At 39.0% G+C, this 19,989-nt stretch overlaps 1 protein-coding gene across 3 annotated transcripts in view; it reads right to left on the bottom strand.

Moving 5' to 3' along the window:
• The window catches only part of LOC120302840 (connector enhancer of kinase suppressor of ras 2-like), a 228,902-nt gene that overhangs the window by 122,425 nt on the left and 86,488 nt on the right, over positions 1-19,989 (bottom strand). For all 3 annotated transcript variants that reach the window (XM_039331852.1, XM_039331843.1, XM_039331835.1), the window contains exon 3: positions 2,247-2,449. In XM_039331852.1, coding sequence (XP_039187786.1) covers positions 2,247-2,449 — 203 coding nt within the window. The remainder of the gene's footprint in view (positions 1-2,246; positions 2,450-19,989) is intronic.

A 19,989-nucleotide genomic window follows, 5' to 3' on the forward strand; every position in this document is an offset into this window, starting at 1 on the left:
GTTGAGTAGTCCTCGACTTACGACCGGCTGAGTAGTCCTCGACTTACGACCGGTTGGGGGTCGCGGCATTAAAAAGGTTGAGAACCACTGTTAGGGGGAACAGAAAGGGAGCAATCTGCTTACCAAGAAAAAAAAACTGTTATTTTTTCCCCCTTCAATTTAACAAATGGCAGTTCACCTTCCATGATCAATTGCAGCTTATCAACTCTGCTGAAGGGTAGATAAGATAGCTCTCAGCTGCTTCTGGGTAGCCCATAAATCTGGTTTGTCTGGATTTGCAGTTTCAGACTGGATGATGCTAAAAATATCCAGTCCCGTTAATTTTTATTTCAGCAATGCCACAGAGTGAAGGAGTAAAAAAATCTCCCTTCCAGATGTTTTTCTGAAAATGCGCATCTGTTTTCTTCAATGACCACCACTTACCCTTTTGCATCCTGTGGCTTAATCGAATCCAATTAGTCACTATATTGTTTATCCAGATGGAAGATGCGATCGTATTGGATAATGGCCCCCACTTTGATGCTCTTCCTCAAAGTCCCAAAGTAACAGTTTAAGTAAACAGTGTAACAGGGTTGTAACAAGAGACCTTGGAGGTCTTCTAGTCCACCCTATTGCTCAAACAGGTACCATTCTGAATAAATGGCTGTCCAATCTCTTCTTGAAAGCCTCCAGTGATGGAGTACCTACAGCTTCTGGAGACAAACCGTTCTACTGATCAGTTGGTTTATGCATATAGGAAAATGTCTTGGATTAACCAACACAGAATTCCTGGTGACTGGCTGAACCAGTCCCTGCAGTTTTTTGGGCAACGTTTTTTGGCCATGGTTTGTTCCTCCTTCTTAGGGCTGAGAGAGGGGGCTGGCCCGACTCTCCCAGCTGGCTTTGTGCCTAAGGCGGGACCAGCTTGGTTTCTAGCCTGACTCCTTAACACCCCACCCCCCAAACTGGCTCTCTAATGAGCTATTAGCAATTTAAAGTCTGACTTATAAATAGCTATCCACTTCTGATTACACAAATGCTGCATGCGATTGGAATTGTGATTGGAAAGGCTTGTAAGTCCAGTAAATCACCACCATCATCATTTTTCAGAGAGAGCTATGCATGCAAAAGACATCAAGTTCAATCCATAACATTTCAGTTAAGGCTGGAACAATTCCAACTTCAAACCCTGGAGAATTGCCAGCAGGCTCGATAGTATTAGACTAAGGAACGGTGTTCTCAAACTTGGTAATTTCCAAAAATGTGAACTTCAAGTCCCAGAATGTTAGGCAATGGGCAGCCTGGCTGGGTCCACCTAGTTGGAAACTGTCATGGTTGGGAATAACAGAATAACAAAGTTGAAGGGACCTTGGAGGTATTCTAATCTAATCCCCTGCTCAAGCAGGAGACCCTGTACCCTTTCAGACAAACGGTTGTCTAATTTCTTCTTAAAAAATTCCAGTGATGGAGCACCCACAACTTCTGAAGGCAAGCTGTTTCACTGGTTAATTATTCTGTCAGAAAATTTCTCCTTATTTCTAGGTTTGTTCTCTCCTTGATTAGTTTCTATCCATTGTTTCTTGTCCTGCCTTCAGGAGCTTTGGAGAATAGCTTGACCCCTTCTTCTTGGTTTAATTATCTTGGTTCAATAGTTGGAAACGGATCAAAGAGAGAAGCAACCTGGAATTAAGGAGAAACTTCCTAACAGTGAGGACAATTAACTAGTGGAACAGCTTTGTCTTCAGAAATCGTGGGCGCTCTGTCACTGGAGGTTTTTAAGAAGAGACTGTCACTTGTCTGAAATAGTATAGGTTCTCCTGCATGAGCAGGGGGTTGGACTAGAAGACCCCAATGTCCTTCCTATTCTATTCTATTCTATTCTATTCTATTCTATTCTATTCTATTCTATTCTATTCTATTCTATTCTATTCTATTCCCTATTCTATTCTATTCTATTCTATTCTATTCTATTCTATTCTATTCCCTATTCTATTCTATTCTATTCTATTCTATTCTTTGTGTCAGCCATTTAGATATTGGAACACTGTGTCATATCACCCCTAATCCTTCTGGTTTTTTTTATACAACATGAACTCCAAAAGGGCAGGTCTTTCTACCATACAAATGTTAAAAAAAATATTCACCAGTCGTGAACAAAACTGCAAAAGGGACAGTGAATGCTGAAGACCGAAGGAGAGAATGAGAACAAACAAGCTGCATTTGCTCCTTAAAAACATAATATATAAACAGTATTCAAACTTAATTACCTGTCTAACCAGGCAAGCAAATTTTTGGCAGCGCCAATCAAGTCAACGACAGAGGTAAGGAAATCATTTGGCAGCCTTCGGGAGGCTCGTCCATCATAATGACCGCTCCTTCTTCTACCTGTGATGAAGTTTTGAAGATTTTTGGCAGACGAGTTCAGCTTGTGGGAGAGCGTTCTCAGATTTTCAGTCTCCAAGCCGTAGTTCTGAAAGCGAGAGAGAAACTGAACACCTTAGAAAAAGGAAGAAGAAGAAGGAGGAGGAGGAGGAGGAGGAGGAAGAAAAACACTTCAAATAAATTAACCCAGCTTTCATTTTGCACCAATTTCAAGCCACAAAAAACCCAACGTCTTTTAAATATATAGGTATGTCCTAGCCTTACGACCACAACTGAGCTTAAAATTTATGTTATTAAGTGAGTTTTGCCCATTTTGCAACCTTTTTTTGCCACAGTTGTTAAATGAATCTAGCTTCCCTCATTATCTTTGCTCATCAGAAGCAACAACCTGCAAAAGAGGTTCTCTTTCTGGTTTTTGGAGAGGCACTTGGGAATTTCTCTTCAGTTCCTTTTATTGGTGATGTTACAGAGTTGACTATATTACTGGAGAAGAGTCACTTAAAAGCTTGTGATTCGCCATAACTATGAGCTACGGTTTGCATGTTTTGGTGGTCAGTTCCCTAGGATTTGACAGAAAAGTGACAGGATAAGCAATGCTTAAGTCTTAATAAAGGAGAATATTTGTAACTCAGGGTTGACATGAGGGGTCCTTGGTGCTCTCTGAGCTTGCTTGTTTTCTTGCAGATGTTTCATTACCCAAACTAGGTAATGTTATAAGTGTTAATAAGGACTGTGGTTTGCTGTCAGTTTATGTTCTGGTGTCTTGCCCTGTCAATGTTGGTGGGGATGGTCCTAGAGATTCTTTGGCTGGGCTGTTTACTGTTGGCTTCATTGGCAGTTTCTTGATTGGCATATTGTTTTACTTGATTGTTGGTCTGATGTTAATCTTGGAGTAAATTTATGTCGATCTGGGTGCTGATTGCTGGTGGAGAGCTGCTTGCGTCTTTTTGTTTCTTTTGGGCTGTTGCTTGTCTCTTTTGCATAGCCTATAGATGTTGTTAATGTCTGTGTGTCTATTGATGGCTAATTTGTCAGAGTGCCAGCCTTCCATAAATCCCCTGGCGTTTTTGGACTTGGCTTGGTCTAGGAATTCTGGGAGTTGAAGTCCATGAGTCATAAAAGAGCCGAGGTTGCCTACCCCTGGTCTAGAATGACCACATTTTCCCAGTTGAAACTATGGTGAAGTCTGTCTGTATGTTGTGAAATTAAAGAATTTTCATCACGTCTTCTGGCTGCTAGTTGGTGTTCATGGATGCTTTCTGTCAGCCTTCCACCTTATTTGTCCTGCTGCTAAGCCTGCTGCAACAGAAAATATTGTTGAGCGATCTCTTTCTCCAAAGGGGAATGGTTGTTTCCAGCACTGAGAAGGTAGCACATCGGACAGGAAGTGAAAGACTGTAAGAGGAATGGTTATCTACTGCTTTGTTTTTCTTCCCCCCTTTGCTTCTCAGATAAACACAACCAGACTGGAGATCCTTTTACAAAACATGGGAAAATGTTAAGTGTCTTTCCGTGTCAATGCAAAGAGAACAGGGAGGGAAATGTAAAAAGCCACTGTGTCAAAATGCAACAGTGCTGTGGGAATCAGGTTGAATCAGATGCTACCTTAAAATCCACAAATGCAACAATATTTTTTCAGTTTTGCTATAAAATACTGTCAGTGATCTTATGGTTTTATTTTGATATGTTTGTTGAGTCTCTGGCTTCTAATAAAGTCATCCATCCACCCGGAGGTTCACTGATCTATGGTAGATGCTTGTCTAAAAGACTCCCCTAGCTGTTCTCCTCTGGTGTTTTCCTGTTGTAGCCAATCACAGAGCTTCATTACGACTGTCTGGTATCTAATTTATTGATAGTAGCAGTAGATTTGTCTGTGTTCTGGTCGTTTCTACACATCTCAATTATCTAAGCAAATAACAGAATAACTGAAGGGACCTTGGAGGTCTTTTAGTTCAACAAGAAGTCCTATTCCATTCCAGACAAATGGCTGTTCAGTCTCTTCTTGAAAACTTCCAGGGATGGAGCATCCACAACTTCTGAAGGCAAGTCATTCCATTAACTGTCCTCATTGTCAGGAAATTTCTCCTTAGTTCTAGGTTGAATCTCTCCTTGATTAGTTTCTATCCATTGCTTTTTGTCCTGCCTTGAGGTGTTAAATAATGACACCACCCTGGAGCATGCCAGTCAACACTGCTCTAATAGTTTAGTTTCCTTTTAGATTGTACAGGTCATTCTCCTTTTACTAAAGATCCTTCCATAAAGAGGATAGCGGCAGTTATTTGCTCTATAATCTTTTTTTGCTATGTTGATTTGATACTACACAATTCTCGTCTTTGAAATGAGATTCACAAGCTGATCTTGCGAAAGGTAACACCCCCCAAGGACTCAGAAGATGATCTGCACACATATCTAAAGCTGCTTCAGTAGGAACTGCGTTATTTCCTCCTAAATGTGTATCTAGAGATGCTCACAAAGCGGGGAAATTATCAGACCAATTAAGATTATAATATAACAGTGGAATGTTTAGGTGTTGAAGCTAATTAAGATTATAATATAATCATAATTAGCTTCAAGATGTAAACATTCCACTGTTGGCTAAAAATGAGCAATTAACAGTAAGATTGAGACAATGGAAACTAATTCAGTAAAACTCCTAAAATCCTTGTTCAAAGCAAACACACCAACAAACCTTCAAACACGAACAATATCAGATCACCCTTATAATTTACAAAGTACAGTACAATGGTTTGATCCAACTTTAAACTGAGCCTCAAATTAAACAGACCACATTATTCCACTTCACTTCTCAATCTGCAATTGTAATATTGAAACTTTCGGTAAGCAAAGTATCAATTAAGAACTAAGCAAAGTATCAACTAGAACTAAGGAAAAACTTCCTAACAATTAGAACAATTAACCAGTGGAACAACCTGCCTCCAGAAGTGGTGAATGCTCCAACACTGGAAGTTTTTAAGAAGGGACTGGACAGCCATTTGTCGGAAATGGTGTAGGGTTACCTGCCTGAGCAGGGGATTGGACTTGATGACCTCCAAGGCCCTTCCAATTGTATTATTATTATTATTATTATTATTATTATTATTATTATTATTATTATTATTATTATTTAGGAATATTGGCAAAGGATCCATCGCCTTGTCTTAATTTTGGACTGAGTCACTGTAATTTGATATTGCTAAATTTCTTGTATTTCCACTGTTCACTATGGGTACTGTTTCATGTATAATCCATTTCAATTTTTTTTTGTAAAGTGATATATACATAACGTAACTATGACTAAAGTTGTATGAGAAATTTGAATCAACTGTCCCTAATTGCTCTTTTACCAAGGAAGAATTTGCAAAACCCATCCTTATTTCTCATGTATTTTACTCTTTAACCAAATGTAACTCCATGTGGTTTAAGAATGGTTTCTAATGGCCATATATATATTCTCTTAGAGGAATGACAGAAGAGATTAGCCAAGGCTTATCTTTAAAAGAATTTCACTGAATCTCAGAGCCAGGAACAAAATTGAAGGCCATCTGCCTAAACCCCCATTTCATGAAATATCTGCAACGCAGGATGAAGCTAATTCTCCAGCTTCTGCTTAAAAACCTCCTATGAAGATCTGTGGAAACTCATTCCCAAGTATGCCAACCAGCAGTTCTTTGCAGAATGTGATGGAAATGTGAAATGCAACCGCTTGCATTGTTAAATGAGATGTAAAAAGGAAAGAAGGGTAAAATAAGCAGGAAACAGGGTGCTTAAATAATCCTCCTTTGTCAGGTGTGCTTCATGCCCCATCTACCTTGTCATTCCACAACAGATTTTAATTGGGTAATGATGATAATCATCAGCTCCCTAGGCAGAAGGTGGAGATATTCAAGTAGGAAGCAACTGAACCTAATACCATCTAATTTTCACAATGTCTTAATACAGAAATCCACTTTTTTTGTATTTTAACTTATGGTTTTGTTTTTTTTTTGCAGGGAAAACATCTTGTGGAAATACTCCGATGTCAAACTGGCATAGCTGCTAAGCAGCAGTGTTTCTCAACCTTGACAATTTTAAGGCATGTGGACTTCAACTCCCAGAATTCCACATGCCTTAAAATTGTCAAGGTTGAGAAACACTGTGCTAAGGGGAAGTTCCCCATCTACACATTCCTAGAACACTTTTATTCTGAGCTTCTGTCAAAAGAAGGATATTGGTGCTTGTCAGGATATTTCAAAGACAACAGAACAAAGCTTTGCTTAACCTTTGCCTCAAATAAAATCTGGAATCTCCATTCTTGATGAGGAACATTATAGTTCACCTATTTGGGAGGGGAGAAACAACCAAATTTTCTGGGAAGATTTCCAGCTTTTAGTCTTTTGGACTTGATAAACCTTTTGATCCCTTCCTCCTCACACAACAGAGAAAGTCAATAAAAACCAAAACAAAATTTTGTTCCAGGTGTCTGTCTTCCCCCCAAAAAGAGAAGGACAATGCTCTTGTATTCAGGAGATGAAATATATTTCTTAGCTAAGAATCACATGGAAGCAGTGGGTTAGTATAGTGAAATGATGTAATGGGATGAGAAAGGATTTTCAATCTATCCTTTTGAAAAAATTGTCTTTCAATCTCCAAAACTGGAGGCCTTAAGAAGTTTTGTTTTCCTCTCTGCTATCTAGGCAAAAACAAAAATAAAAAATCCATGGAATGGTTTGTAATTGGATGTTGATGATGGTGCAAGTTTAGTATATGGATTAGAGCTCCTGCTTGCACTAATAACCCTTCAGCTCAGTGATAGATCCAATTTAAGAAGTTTCAAGACATGAGAACATTTCTCCTCGGTCTGCATCTTTGTAGAGCCATGGACAAAAATGGAATAGACAAGGTAACACTGATAATTAACTTGAATTAGGTTTTGCTACTGGAGATTAGGTATAGACATCTCCATGGCTTATATCTGTTCATCCTTCTCCATAGTCCATACTCCTCAGTGTCAAAATATCTTCAGTATATGTTACACCTACAAATGAATAATAATAATATAAATATGGATCTTAATGTCATTTCCATTGCCTAGAGAGATGGCAACACTTAACTCAAAGGAGCAAGTAAAGTCCAATCTGCTTTGTTCTTAGAGGGAATCTATGATAAGAAGACTATGGGGATTGTAGAATATACTGATTATCCCAAAGATGCTTTTTCACGAGGCAACTGGACTTTCTTGTTTTTCTTTGAAGATGCTTCGCTTCTCATCCAAGAGCTCTAGCTGAAGAAGCTTCTTGGATGAGAAGCAAAACATCTTCAAAGAAAAACAATAAAGTCCAGTTGCCTTGTGAAAAAGCATTTTTGGGACAACCATGACCTGGATGACTGAGAATCTCCATAGACAAATATACTGATTATGTATCATCAAATTGTGGTTGGCCAAATAAATCTTCTCCAGGACAATTTGTTCTCTATTATTAAGGTCTTCCAATGTGTACATGTCTATGGAAATTCTCAATTATCCAAGTCATGGTGGTTCCCAAAGGTATTTTTTTCCAAAAGGCAGTTGGACCTTCGACATTCCAATGACTACAGCTGCTGTAGTTGGTCCCATTTCTCTTGGGGCAGGTTGTCCTCTTCTTGTCTTCCCATTTTGCCTTTCCCAGCATTATAGACTTCTTCAGACACTTATATCTTCCCATAATTTGTCCATATTATGATAATATGACCTGGTCATTTGTGTTCCAAGTGAGAACTTTAGGTTGGTTTTTAAAAAACTCTCCTTTTTTAAAAAAAAAAACCAGTATCTATGGTTTTCTCAGGAGTCAAAAGCACCAATTCCTTTTCTGTCTGGTTTCTGCAAAGTTGAACTTTTGCTTTCATAAAGTTTCACTAGGAAAATTTATGAGATTAGATTGGGAAACTTAAAAAAAACAACAGAAAATTGTACCGGCAAACTATTTTCAGACTGAAGCATGAAACTGCAGCAACAAATTTATGAAGTCCATAAATTGCTCAACTCAAAGGAAGGTTGACTTTATCTTTTTTACTTCTGTTACGGTCAGAACTGAAGTCTTGTTTCTAAAAATGAAACCTCCTTATCTTTCACACTTCCACCATCTTTTTTTCTTGGGGGGGGGAGGGAAATACTGTTCAGAACTGAAGAACTTTTGATGTAGAGCTGGGTTTTAAGTGAAGAGGTTAACATGTATGTCTTCCCACAGCATGAATAAACCAGCAACGTAGATATTGATCATGATCATTCATTCAAAACCATAAAAAGACATTCTTCCAAATTATGTTAAGATAGTTTTCATGATATACCACAGATATTTTAGGGAACGGCAGTATTTTTATAATGTGCAAAGCTTCACTTTGCTAATTTATAATGTCATTTTTATATATTTTATTGTATTTGCTTTGGTATTAAGTGTGTTTCTAGAACTACTTTAAATTTTTTAAAAAAATATGGAGATGGGATGGTACGGGGCAAATTATCACGTCCAGATTTTGAGGATCAAATTCAACTGATTGTAATTTAATATCAGCCCTATTTGATATATAATTGATTTTTTTCCCTTTCATAACATGGCATTTCCTATGCAGATGATCCTTAATATTTATAAGGTTTTAAATTATGAACATGATGAGGGCAGAGGAGGAGATTTCATTTGGAAATTCAGTTTGGAGACTGTTCTATCAAATCTCCAAATCAAATTGCCTCCCAGAACTGGTTTATCATTTTAAACTGACTCAGTTATAAATTCAACAGCTTTTGTGAGTTGCCAGCCGAATCACAACTGTGAACTGGACTGAATCCTGTCTATCCATCCCTAGTAAGCATGACTTACCAATTCATTTTTTCTTTATATAACATAGGTGTACAATGTGGCACTTTTTCCATAAATGGACGTAAGCATGGTTTTCTCTTCATGGCTTATTTAAGCATATCTAGGGGCAGGATGGCTCAGTGGTTAAAGATGCTGAGCTGGCCAGCTGGAAAGCGGACAGCCCGGATTCAAGACTGGAGCGCTGTGTGACAGCCTGAGCTCCCGTCCATTGCCCCAGCCCTTGCCCACCTAGCAGTTTGAAAGCATGCAAACGTGAGTAGATAAATAGGTACCACTTCAGTGGGAAGGTAACAGTGTTCTCTGTGTCTTGGCATGTAGTCAACAGTGTTCTGTGTGTCTTCAGACAATGTGGGCTCCCTCACCCCCTAAAGTTGGACAGATTGGACAGGGAAACCTTTATCTTTATGGATATATATGCATCTCTCTCTCTCTCTCTCTCTCTCTCTTCCCTCCCCCACCCTCTCTCTTTCTCTCCTATGCAAAAAAAAAAATTCATCTGCATTTTTTTTATTACTCTCATTTAATTTGATTTGTTTTCAGAATGACTGGCTCTGAGCCAATGACAATAAGAAAGCAGCCACAATAAGCATCTGTCTAAAGACAAGCAATTAAAAGCAACTTCCAATCATCAAAGGTTAAAAGCCTTTCAAAAGAAAATGGCTTACGTCTGGTACTCAGAAGATTGCAACACGAATGTTGGTGGAAGATGAATTTCAGAAGTCCATTAGGCAGCCATGTTTCTAACTGAAGAACCAGCAAAAAATAAGCTAAACTATTTGAATTACGCTCTGATGGAATGCAGCGAGGAGATGGATTTGCAGGAGGGAGGGGGTGCGTGCCAGAGGAGTAAGAAGCAACTCAATTCAGATATCAGCTGTGAGAGAAAGAGGGTGAAGACAGTCCCTCCCTAATAGTTCCCCAAGTTTATGTAGATGTGGATAGTAGAGTCTTCAGTCTGGCAAGGTTTGACTTATAGGTATGAAACAATAAAGAACTCATCTTGGAAGAATGATTTTTGGTTTGGGGCATGATATGTGTGGTTGTTGAATTCTGGGAGTTGAAGTCCACACATGGTGACTGAGGGATTCTGGGAGTTGAAGTCCATCCATGTTATGAAGCAATGTGGTAAGGAGGAGGGGGTGCATTCCAGAGGAGCAAGAGGCAACTCAGCCCAGATGTTATATGTGAGAGAAAGAAGGTGAAAGCTCTCTCGAATAGTTCCCAGAATATATTCTAGCTTCAAATAGTAGAGTCCTCAGTCTAGCAAGATTTTGTCTGTAGGTATGTAAAGAATAAAGATCCACTAGGTATCGTTCTTGGTTTGGGGCCTGATAGTTGCATGTTGGCATATGCATAATAATCCCCAGCAACATTATGGACTGGTGTTAAACTGCCAAATGCATGAACCCTACCAGGATCCGGCTTTTCCCAGCCTTTGTCCTCCAGATGTTGATTTGATTTGTCTAATGATTTCCTTTCTTAACTGTTTTCTTTTTTTCTCCTGTTTTTATCTCAAATTAAAAAGCAGAGGGTCCCTTTGTGGCCTGTATTTTTTATTGCTATGTTGCCACAATTATTGGGGGGGGGGCCCTGAATGACATTAAGGAAAACCCATTTGAAGAAATAATCCTTGCATGGCCATTGAGGAATGAGATGCAAAGCCACTATGTTTCTTTGATGCCAAGCTTACATCAAAAACAAACCAGAAGGCAGCTTTGCATGAACTGCCTATCAAATATTCACTTGGGAGGCTGAACCCTTCTTAGAATAATTTTTAATGAAAAGGCAGAGCTGTTCTAAATTATGCAAAGGTAATTTGGTATAAAGGGAATAAAAAAGCAGTGATGGTTGTACATAAAACACTCTTAATCTCTCCTAACCCTCCTCCATAAGGTGTTTTTTTAATTGTTACTGATGAGGAGAGGTCTCCCAGATTCTGCATCAGCTAAGGACCACTTGAAATTGCTAATAAAAAGGCAAAAGATTTATACGATCTGAAGAGAAACCAGAGTATGAGCATACAAAATATTCAGCATAAGCCGGAGACATTTTTGTTAGGAATTGTTGAAGAAAATGTTAGTAAAGAGGATATGTATTTATTTATTCATGTGGTTACAGCGGCAAGAATAGTATTCGCTCAGAATTGGAAAAATACCGCTGTACCTAGTGAGGAAATGTTAATTTATAAAATTATGCATTGCGCAGAATTAGATAGGTTAACTAAAAGACTTAAAAATCAGGATGTTATGGATTTTTACCAAATATGGAACAAATCTTATAAATGGTGGGGGGAAAAAATCTGGAGGTCACTGTGATGAGATAAGTTAAGATTGAGTGTAGAGTGATGTTATTGTATAGAGTTTAATTAATTATGAATAGGAATGAACTAAGATGTTGGTCAAGTCTGATTTACCATGTTCAATGTTTTTAAAATTTTTCTTTTTTTGTTATTTAATAAAATTTATTTTAAAAAAAAGAAATTGCTAATAAAAAGTTGTATTCATGCTTAGTTAACATTTCAATATCCAGGTCATTTAGCATAAAGAGTCTTCATATCGGCCAAATCAAACAGCGACAATTTGCATTTCTGTGTTCTGCTCTGTTGAGACCCAAACAACCCCTTCAGTTCTTTGCTGGTATTCATAGGAAATGATCTCATGAGGTGGGTGGATGTCAGTGACACAACCTTAAAAACATGCCTTATCTTTTTCACTCATTTGATGCTGTGTACCAGCGAAATGCAAACATTTCCCCCCCTCCATTGATGATCCATTAAAGACACAGGGAGAGAAGGCTTAGGCCATGAAGGCAATTCCAGAGGTCAGTCCAGTCCATAAAAGATCTTGGAGTCCTAATGAACAATCCCTTAAATATGAGCCAGCCCTGTGCTGCAGCTGCCAAAACAGCCAACACAGTGCTAGGCTACGTTAACAGAGATATAGAATCAAGATCACGTGAAGTATTAATACCATATTACAATGCCTTGGTAAGGCCACGCTTGAAATACTGCATCCAGTTTTGGTCACCACAATGTAAAAAAGATGTTGAGACTCTAGAAAGAGTACAGAGAAGAGCAACAAAGAAGATTAGGGGACTGGAGGCTAAAGCATATGAGGAACGGTTGCTGGAATTGGGTATGTCTAGTGTAACAAAGAGAAGGATGAGGGGGGGACATGATAGCCGTGTTCCAATATCTCAGGGGCTGCCACAAAGAAGAGGGAGTCAAGCTATTTTCCAAAGCGCCTGAAGGCAGAACAAGAAGCAATGGATGGACACTAACTAAAGAGAGAAGCAACCTAGAACAAGGAAAAAATTTTTCTGACAGTGAGAACAATTAACCAGTGGAACAACCTGCCTCCAGAAGCATTGAATGCTCCAGCACTGGAAGTTTTTAAGAAGACACTGGACAGCCATTTGTCTGAAATGGTATAGTGTTTCCTGCCTGAGCAGGGGTTGGACTAGATGACCTCCAAAGTCCCTTCCAACATCATCATCATCATCATCATCATCATCATCATCATCAAGTGATATATACATTCCCTTAGATAATTTTTTAAAAGTAAGTTTCATTTATTATTTTTTTTTAAAAAGTTGTTTCCAGGTGATTTATCCAGAGCTATCTTAGAAGATACTTTTTTTCCTTTCCCTTCCAAATCAAGATGGAATGTTATTTCCTACTGCTTAGCTTAACATCTGGAATACTGAATTTATTGCCCAGTTCATTAGGACTCCTACGTAGTTAATCTAAATATGTAAATTAATTGAAGTTGCTTCTTTTCCAGGACGATTAGAGAAACTTACTTCAAAGCACGACATGCATCAGATTACCTTCTAAATACCACAACCCACATTTCCATACAAAAGGGAAATAAAAGTTCTTTCAGAAACTAACATTCATCAGACTTAAAGGATACAAGACATTCTTGATTGCTCACATCCATCCAGAAGATGGTAGGAAACTTAACCATTCAATTACTTCAATTCCCAATTCTAAGATATGACAAATTAAGTCTAAACATCAGGGAGTGTGTGAAGATGCAATTTTATCCATGTCTGGCCTAATGAATTTAATGACGTCTGCTTCCTGTGAGGTTAATAGGGGATGGTGGCCTTTAGTATATGACACAGCAGCATTTTATAAAGGTCCTCCTTTAAAGTGATGGAAAGGCAGAGCAATTGTCCCCCTCCTCTGCTTCCAGGACAGTGGATTTCCAAACATGGAAAATGACCATTGTGGGATGGTTCAAAAGAGGTTTTGGAATCACTGGATCCAAATTTTTCTTATTCCTTTGACATAACTCTGCAATAGGGGGAGAATATTTTGGCTTAAGACTTCCTTGTCATTGGGAGGACAGGATAGGATGAATCCAATAGAATAGAATAGAATAGAATAGAATAGAATAGAATAGAATAGAATAGAATAGAATAGAATAGAATAGAATAATGGAATGTAGACTAGGCTAGGCTAGGCTAGGCTAGGCTAGGCTAGACTAGACTAGACTAGACTAGACTAGACTAGACTAGACTAGACTAGACTAGAATAGAATAGAATAGAATAGAATAGAATAGAATAGAATAATGGAATGTAGACGAGACTAGGCTAGGCTAGGCTAGGCTAGGCTAGGCTAGGCTAGGCTAGGCTAGGCTAGACTAGACTAGACTAGACTAGACTAGACTAGACTAGAATAATGGAATGTAGGCTAGGCTAGGCTAGGCTAGGCTAGGCTAGACTAGACTAGACTAGACTAGACTAGACTAGAATAGACTAGAATAGAATAGAATAGAATAGAATAGAATAGAATAGAATAGAATAGAATAGAATAGAATAGAATAGAATAGAATTCTTTATTGGCCAAGTGTGATTGGACACACAAGGAATTGGTCTCTGGTGCAGAAACTCTCAGTGTACATACAAACAACAAAGTGGTAAGATACAAACAACAAGTGATAACTTGTAGGAAAGATGAGAAGGTGAGAAAGATGAGGAGAGGAGAAAGATGGGAAGATGACAAGGATAACAGCAATACTTGAAGTTCTCTGTGGTTGATACTGTGTTGTCTAATATTGTAAGAGATGAGAGAAAATCTACTATCGTCTTTAGAGTTTGACAAATGTTTAGCTCCAAATTGTTTAGCTCCCGTCTATATGCAGTAAATTTTCCATAGTGGAAAAGATCATGATTAACACTAACATTAGTTTCAACAGAACAAAAAAAAAAATTGGAAAAAGAATAACCCCCATACACACATTGAGTAAGGGGAAAGCAGGGGAAAGAAGGGAAGGTGTTCATCTCAACTAGCCAACTTGTTGGCTTATCTGTGGCCTTGTTGAATTGTGTTTTGTGCCACTGAGATTGCTCTACTGCCCTTGTGGAATTGCTGTGTAAAAAGATTTCCTTTTCAAAAGAAGTATAGTCTTTTTTCTTTAATCAGTTTAAATAACAGCAAGCTTCAAGAAGCGCGGTCCAGGAAAAAAAAAAAGCACCGCTGATTCTTTTCATCTTCTGAAATCTATCAATTTGGAAAGAGATGTTTTCTTATTTGAGGACAGAGAGGAGCCTTTCAAAATTCTCCACCACTTGGAAGAAATTGGTCCGTGTTTTCTCTCAATTGCTCCAGAGGAAAAGAGAAACCTTCCCACTGTTACTTAAGAGCAGGATTATCCCTAGACACCGGCAATAGCAACCTTACTGAAAAGGTCTATCAGAAAAGTTCATCTTGAAGTTACCTGGGAATTTTAAAAAAAAGTGGAGAATTCAGAAGCATCGCGGGCCGCTGGAAAGATGTGTAATGAAAGACAAAGCATTCACGCACGACGGGCGGCCACTTCTCCTGTCAATATACACCATATTGCAACCATGAGCACTCCCCCCAAAATTCTCTTCTCCTCTGAAAGACATTTCAAGGGCCAATTCTGTCTCATCAAACTGAATGAGAAGGAGAAGGAGAGAGAGAGAAAAAGAAGGCAGGGTAATTACTCCGCCTGGAGCAACTTTGAAAAGTGAAATCCAAGTTGGAGAGATTATTCATCCTTTAGTCCAGGGGTAGGTAACCTTGGCTCTTTTATGACTCGTGGACTTCAACTCCCAGAATTCTTAAGCCAGCATAGCTGGCTCAGGAATTCTGGGAGTTGAAGTCCATGAGTCATAAAAGAGCCAAGGTTGCCTACCCCTGCTTTAGTCGTAATGCAAGCTGTGTCCATTCCTGCTCATCTCAAGACACAGTGATGTCTCCCTCCAAATCACTGTCATAAGTTCTTCTCCATTTTTGCACACCTAGACAGATCATTGGTGGTCTCCTGTGTATTCAAGGGATGTAGACAGAACATAGGGAGGTTGTACTCAGCAATTGGAATATTTATTAGCCCAATAGGATTAATTATGCTTGAAACACTTAGTGGTAAAAGAAAACCAGGCTGTCAGAGAACACGGTGGCTGGACACCTTCAAAGCTGATTCCCGCCAGAGCATAGAACAACTCAAAGAAGAAGTGCAAGATCAGAAGACCTGGTATAGAATTACAAAGAGTTGGCCATGACTGAATGAATAAAATCATCATCACCATCTATTTATATGCCATCACACACCTATGTACACAGACCTACATATGTGGCGTCCAACCTTGTGTGATTCTCCTGTGAGGTTACTGGACAATGTGTTGCCTAGTGAATATCATGCTAAATTTGGGGGTTGAATCTAGGTCTATTCAGACCTAGTCCAACATTCTCATTATGAGACCACACTGCCTTTCACAGGTGTGTCCCTTTTTTTCCAGTTCTTGGTCAATGATATTTTGTTGCATAGGGCCATAGTCACGAGATGTAACCACCTGAAGATCTTTTAAGACTGCGGAAGAGGGTTGGTAAGAATTTGTTGTTGTTATTCATCTTAATTATGGATGCTGCTCCCGCAGTGTCTATCTCCTTCTGCGAGCAGAAAATAAAGGCCACTAAAAAAGAATAAAAGATAACTAACCCGTGCTGATATTGTAACTCCAGGTTGAATATGAGTCAGGACACATCTGGCATTGTGGACTCACTAAATTAATTAGGACATGCACCAGTGGACAGTAATCAAGCTTCATGTCAGCCAATAAACAGCACTATGATGAAGTACCAAAGATTACATTAGATTTAATCACGCTAGAATTTCATCTACTTTAGCTCAGAAAAAAATGGACAGCCAAGTCTAAAAACTGGGATGCCGTAAGCCTGTTTACTCAGAGGCAAACCCAGCTGAATTCAGAGGAATTTCTCAGATGAGCATCTATTGAGTATATACCGCACGTGGCAGAAATGCAAAACAGAGAAAACATACATCCAACGAGAACAAAAAAAAAAAAAATGGACACAAAAAGAAGAAAAAAAATCACCTCAACATCAAATAAGTCTAACATTATATATATACCGGCTGGATGCGGGAAAGAAAATTTTAAAAACCCAATAAATTCCCCTCCCCTTACATAACAGGTCTAGAAATAATTATAGGTTTTCTCATTCTTATTTAATGAGAAAAATACATAAACAAATATTTCAGATGAGGAGATATCTATCTAATAATCCAATCAACCCAATGTCTCATCATAATATATGTATAAAAACATATTAAAGAAGCAGTAACAGGTTAAACTGAGCGCTATGCTATGAACCTTTTTTTGAATAAAAAAAACTGCATTTCCACCATCCAACCCCATGTTATTGGATTCCAAAGGGTCTTCTAGAAATGAAATGGCTTCACCAGTAGAAGTAAGAGCAGGGGTCTTCAAACGTGGCCCTTTTATTACTTGTGGACTTCAACTCCCAGAATTCCTCAGCCAGGCATGCTGGCTGAGAAATTCTGGGAGTTGAAGTCCACAAGTCATAAAAGGGCCACGTTTGAAGACCCCTAAGTAAGAGGATTGCTTCTTTCTATGTTGTCCCAAAGATGCTTTTTCAAAGGGCAACTGGACTTTGTTTTTCCTTGAAGACATTTTGCTTCTCATCCAAGAAGCTCCTTCTGTTCTTCTGAGAACTGATGAAGCTTCTTAGATGAGAAGCAAAACATCTTCAAGGAAGATGATCACGTGAAGTATTAATATCACTTTACAATGCCTTGGTAAGGCCACACTTGGAATACTGCATCCAGTTTTGGTCACCACGATGTATAAAAGATGCTGAGACTCTAGAAAGAGTACAGAGAAGAGCAACAAAGATGATTAGGGGACTGGAGGCTGAAGCACATAAGGAACAGTTGCTGGAATTGGGTATGTCTGGTTTAATGAAGAGAAGGACGAGGGGGGGGGCATGATAGCAGTCTTCCAATATCTCAGGGGCTGCCACAAAGAAGAGGGAGTCAAGCTATTCTCCAAAGCGCTTGAAGACAGGACAAGAAGCAATGGATGGAAACTGACCAAGGAGAGAAGCAACCTAGAACTAAGGAGAAACTTCCTGACAGTTAGAACAATTAGCCAGTGGAACAACCTGCCTCCAGAAGAGGTGAATGCTCCAACACTGGAAGTTTTTAAGAAGAGACTGGACAGCCATTTGTCTGAAATGGTATAGGTTTCCTGCCTGAGCAGGGGGTTGGACTAGGTTACCTCCAAGGTCCCTTCCAAATTTATTATTATTGTTGTTGTTGTTGTTGTTGTTATCATTAAAACCAAAGGAAGCCCAGTTTCCCTTTGAAAAAAGCACCATGACCTGGATGACTGGGAATCTCCACAGACATTTTGCTCTCTCTATTGAAGCTTGGTTCTTTTATTTTTTTGTGTGCCTATATTAAAATCAGGGAAAATATTTTTATCAAGCAGCATGGTACGCGCATACACACAACACAGTTTGGCAGAATAGAGTAGCATGCTCTCAAGAAAAAGAAATGAATGGGTCCAGCCAAACCCCTGCTTGTAGAGGAACAAAAAAAAAACTGCAGAAAAAATTCTAGAGAAAGAGAATTCCCTTTTCCCTACCAACTCACTTCTTCATTTTAAAGAGCCATTTATGTAGACAATGCTATGTGCATAATTTAAATTATGATAATTAACCCACCGAGAACTTGCCAGTGCTTGCAATTTGTATCCTTTAGCAATCTGAGGGAAAGCCAGACACGCATGTCAATGCAAAGAAAGAGATCCTGTTAAGAGTTGGTTAAAGGAAGGAGGTGATACCTCCAGATTTTGCAAACAAGATTGCTTTAATAATTAATTGCCAGCCTCTTTGGATGGAATGCTGCATTAGAAAATGAGTACTTTGCGATTATAAAATATGGCTCTCCTGGGCTTTAATAATACTTTAAAAAAAACAAAACACAAAGTGTTGGGGGGGGGAGCAAAACAGATACTAAGGAAGTTGGAAACATAATGTTCACATTTCTGCTCAAATCCCAAACTTGTGTTTCTGTATCTCTCTCTCTCTCTCACACACACACACACAAAACAACAACAAACCATTTGTTTATTTATTTATTTATTTATTTATTTATTTATTTATTTATGAGACTTATATACCGCTTTAAGTGCAAGCACTCTCTAAGCGGTGTACACCAGTAAGCAATGTGTGTGTATGTATATATATATATATATATATATATATATATATATATATATATATATATATATATATATTTACATTGCCCCCAACAATCTGGGTCCTCATTTTACCTACCTCGGAAGGATGGAAGGCTGAGTCAACCTTGAGCCGGTGAGATTTGAACCGCTGACCTGCTGAACACAGTCCGCTAAAGTGGCCTGCAGTACTGTACCCTAACTGCTGCGCCACCTCGGCTCTTCTATCTCCTTAAGCTCCTACATAGGAAAACGAGAGACTCAGCGAATAATCCAGCCTCTCTTGCATGTTGGAGAGATAAACTTTCATAATATGCTTCAGAGGTTTTGGTTTGGAGGGAAATGGCATTGTTGGAAGAAAGGTCTTCATCATGGTTCATCCAAGCTGGGAATAAACATGGCAACTGCTTTGGGAAGAAGGTTGTAGTTTATTGGAGAGGAGAGCCAGACAGGAAGATGGTTCTGGCAGCAAGAGAAGTGAAAAAGAAGGGCTCAACAAATGTAGGGAGTAGGTTTTTATACCCTCTGGAGCCTTTTGTTTGGAGTTGTTCCTGTGGCATGAACTTTGACCTGAGTCTGAGTGTGCCTTTCTGGTATTCTGATGGTGATAGGTCAATCTTATTATATCTATGTCTAAAGGTCATATCCTGCTTCCCTGGGGCTGGGGCTGATGACCCCTAGAGTTTGGATGGGGTATGTAGATTTTAGGTCTTTGTCTTTTTAATCTCCTAGCTCCTGGGATTTACATTTGCATCTCTATAGAGACTTGGGGCTATTAAGAAAACTGGGCATGCTTTCCTGACTCTTTAAGATCCTTGGAGGAAATATATTTTTCTGCCCTTTTAATATTTCCTTCTCTGGGGGCCTGACTTCCCACAGCATTATGCACTGCAATCACACCTATCGGACCCACATATTAGGACATATTAAAAATATGTCTGGATGATTTGCAATGCCAGCCAGATTGGGGCATATGTAGGTAGAGGCACTCCTTGACTTACAGCAGTTCATTTAGTGACCCTTCAAAGTGACAAGGGCACAGACAAAAGTGACTTGCCACCATTTTTCACACCGAGGTTGCAGCAGCCCCGTGATCACATGCCCAGACATGACAGCCAAGAGATCAGCCAAAAAGAAGGGATCAGATCATTTGGTTTCCTGCCAATAAGGGCAGTAGGAAACTATTGACCAGCAAGGGAAAAAGTAAGTTTGACTCTATGCAGCTCTGCAAGATGCCCTGGGTGGTCTCTTTGTTAAAACAAT

This window comes from Crotalus tigris, unplaced genomic scaffold (genome assembly GCF_016545835.1).
Source record: "Crotalus tigris isolate CLP2741 ecotype Arizona unplaced genomic scaffold, ASM1654583v1 scf7180000017622.5263843, whole genome shotgun sequence".
NCBI classification, from domain to species: domain Eukaryota; kingdom Metazoa; phylum Chordata; class Lepidosauria; order Squamata; family Viperidae; genus Crotalus; species Crotalus tigris.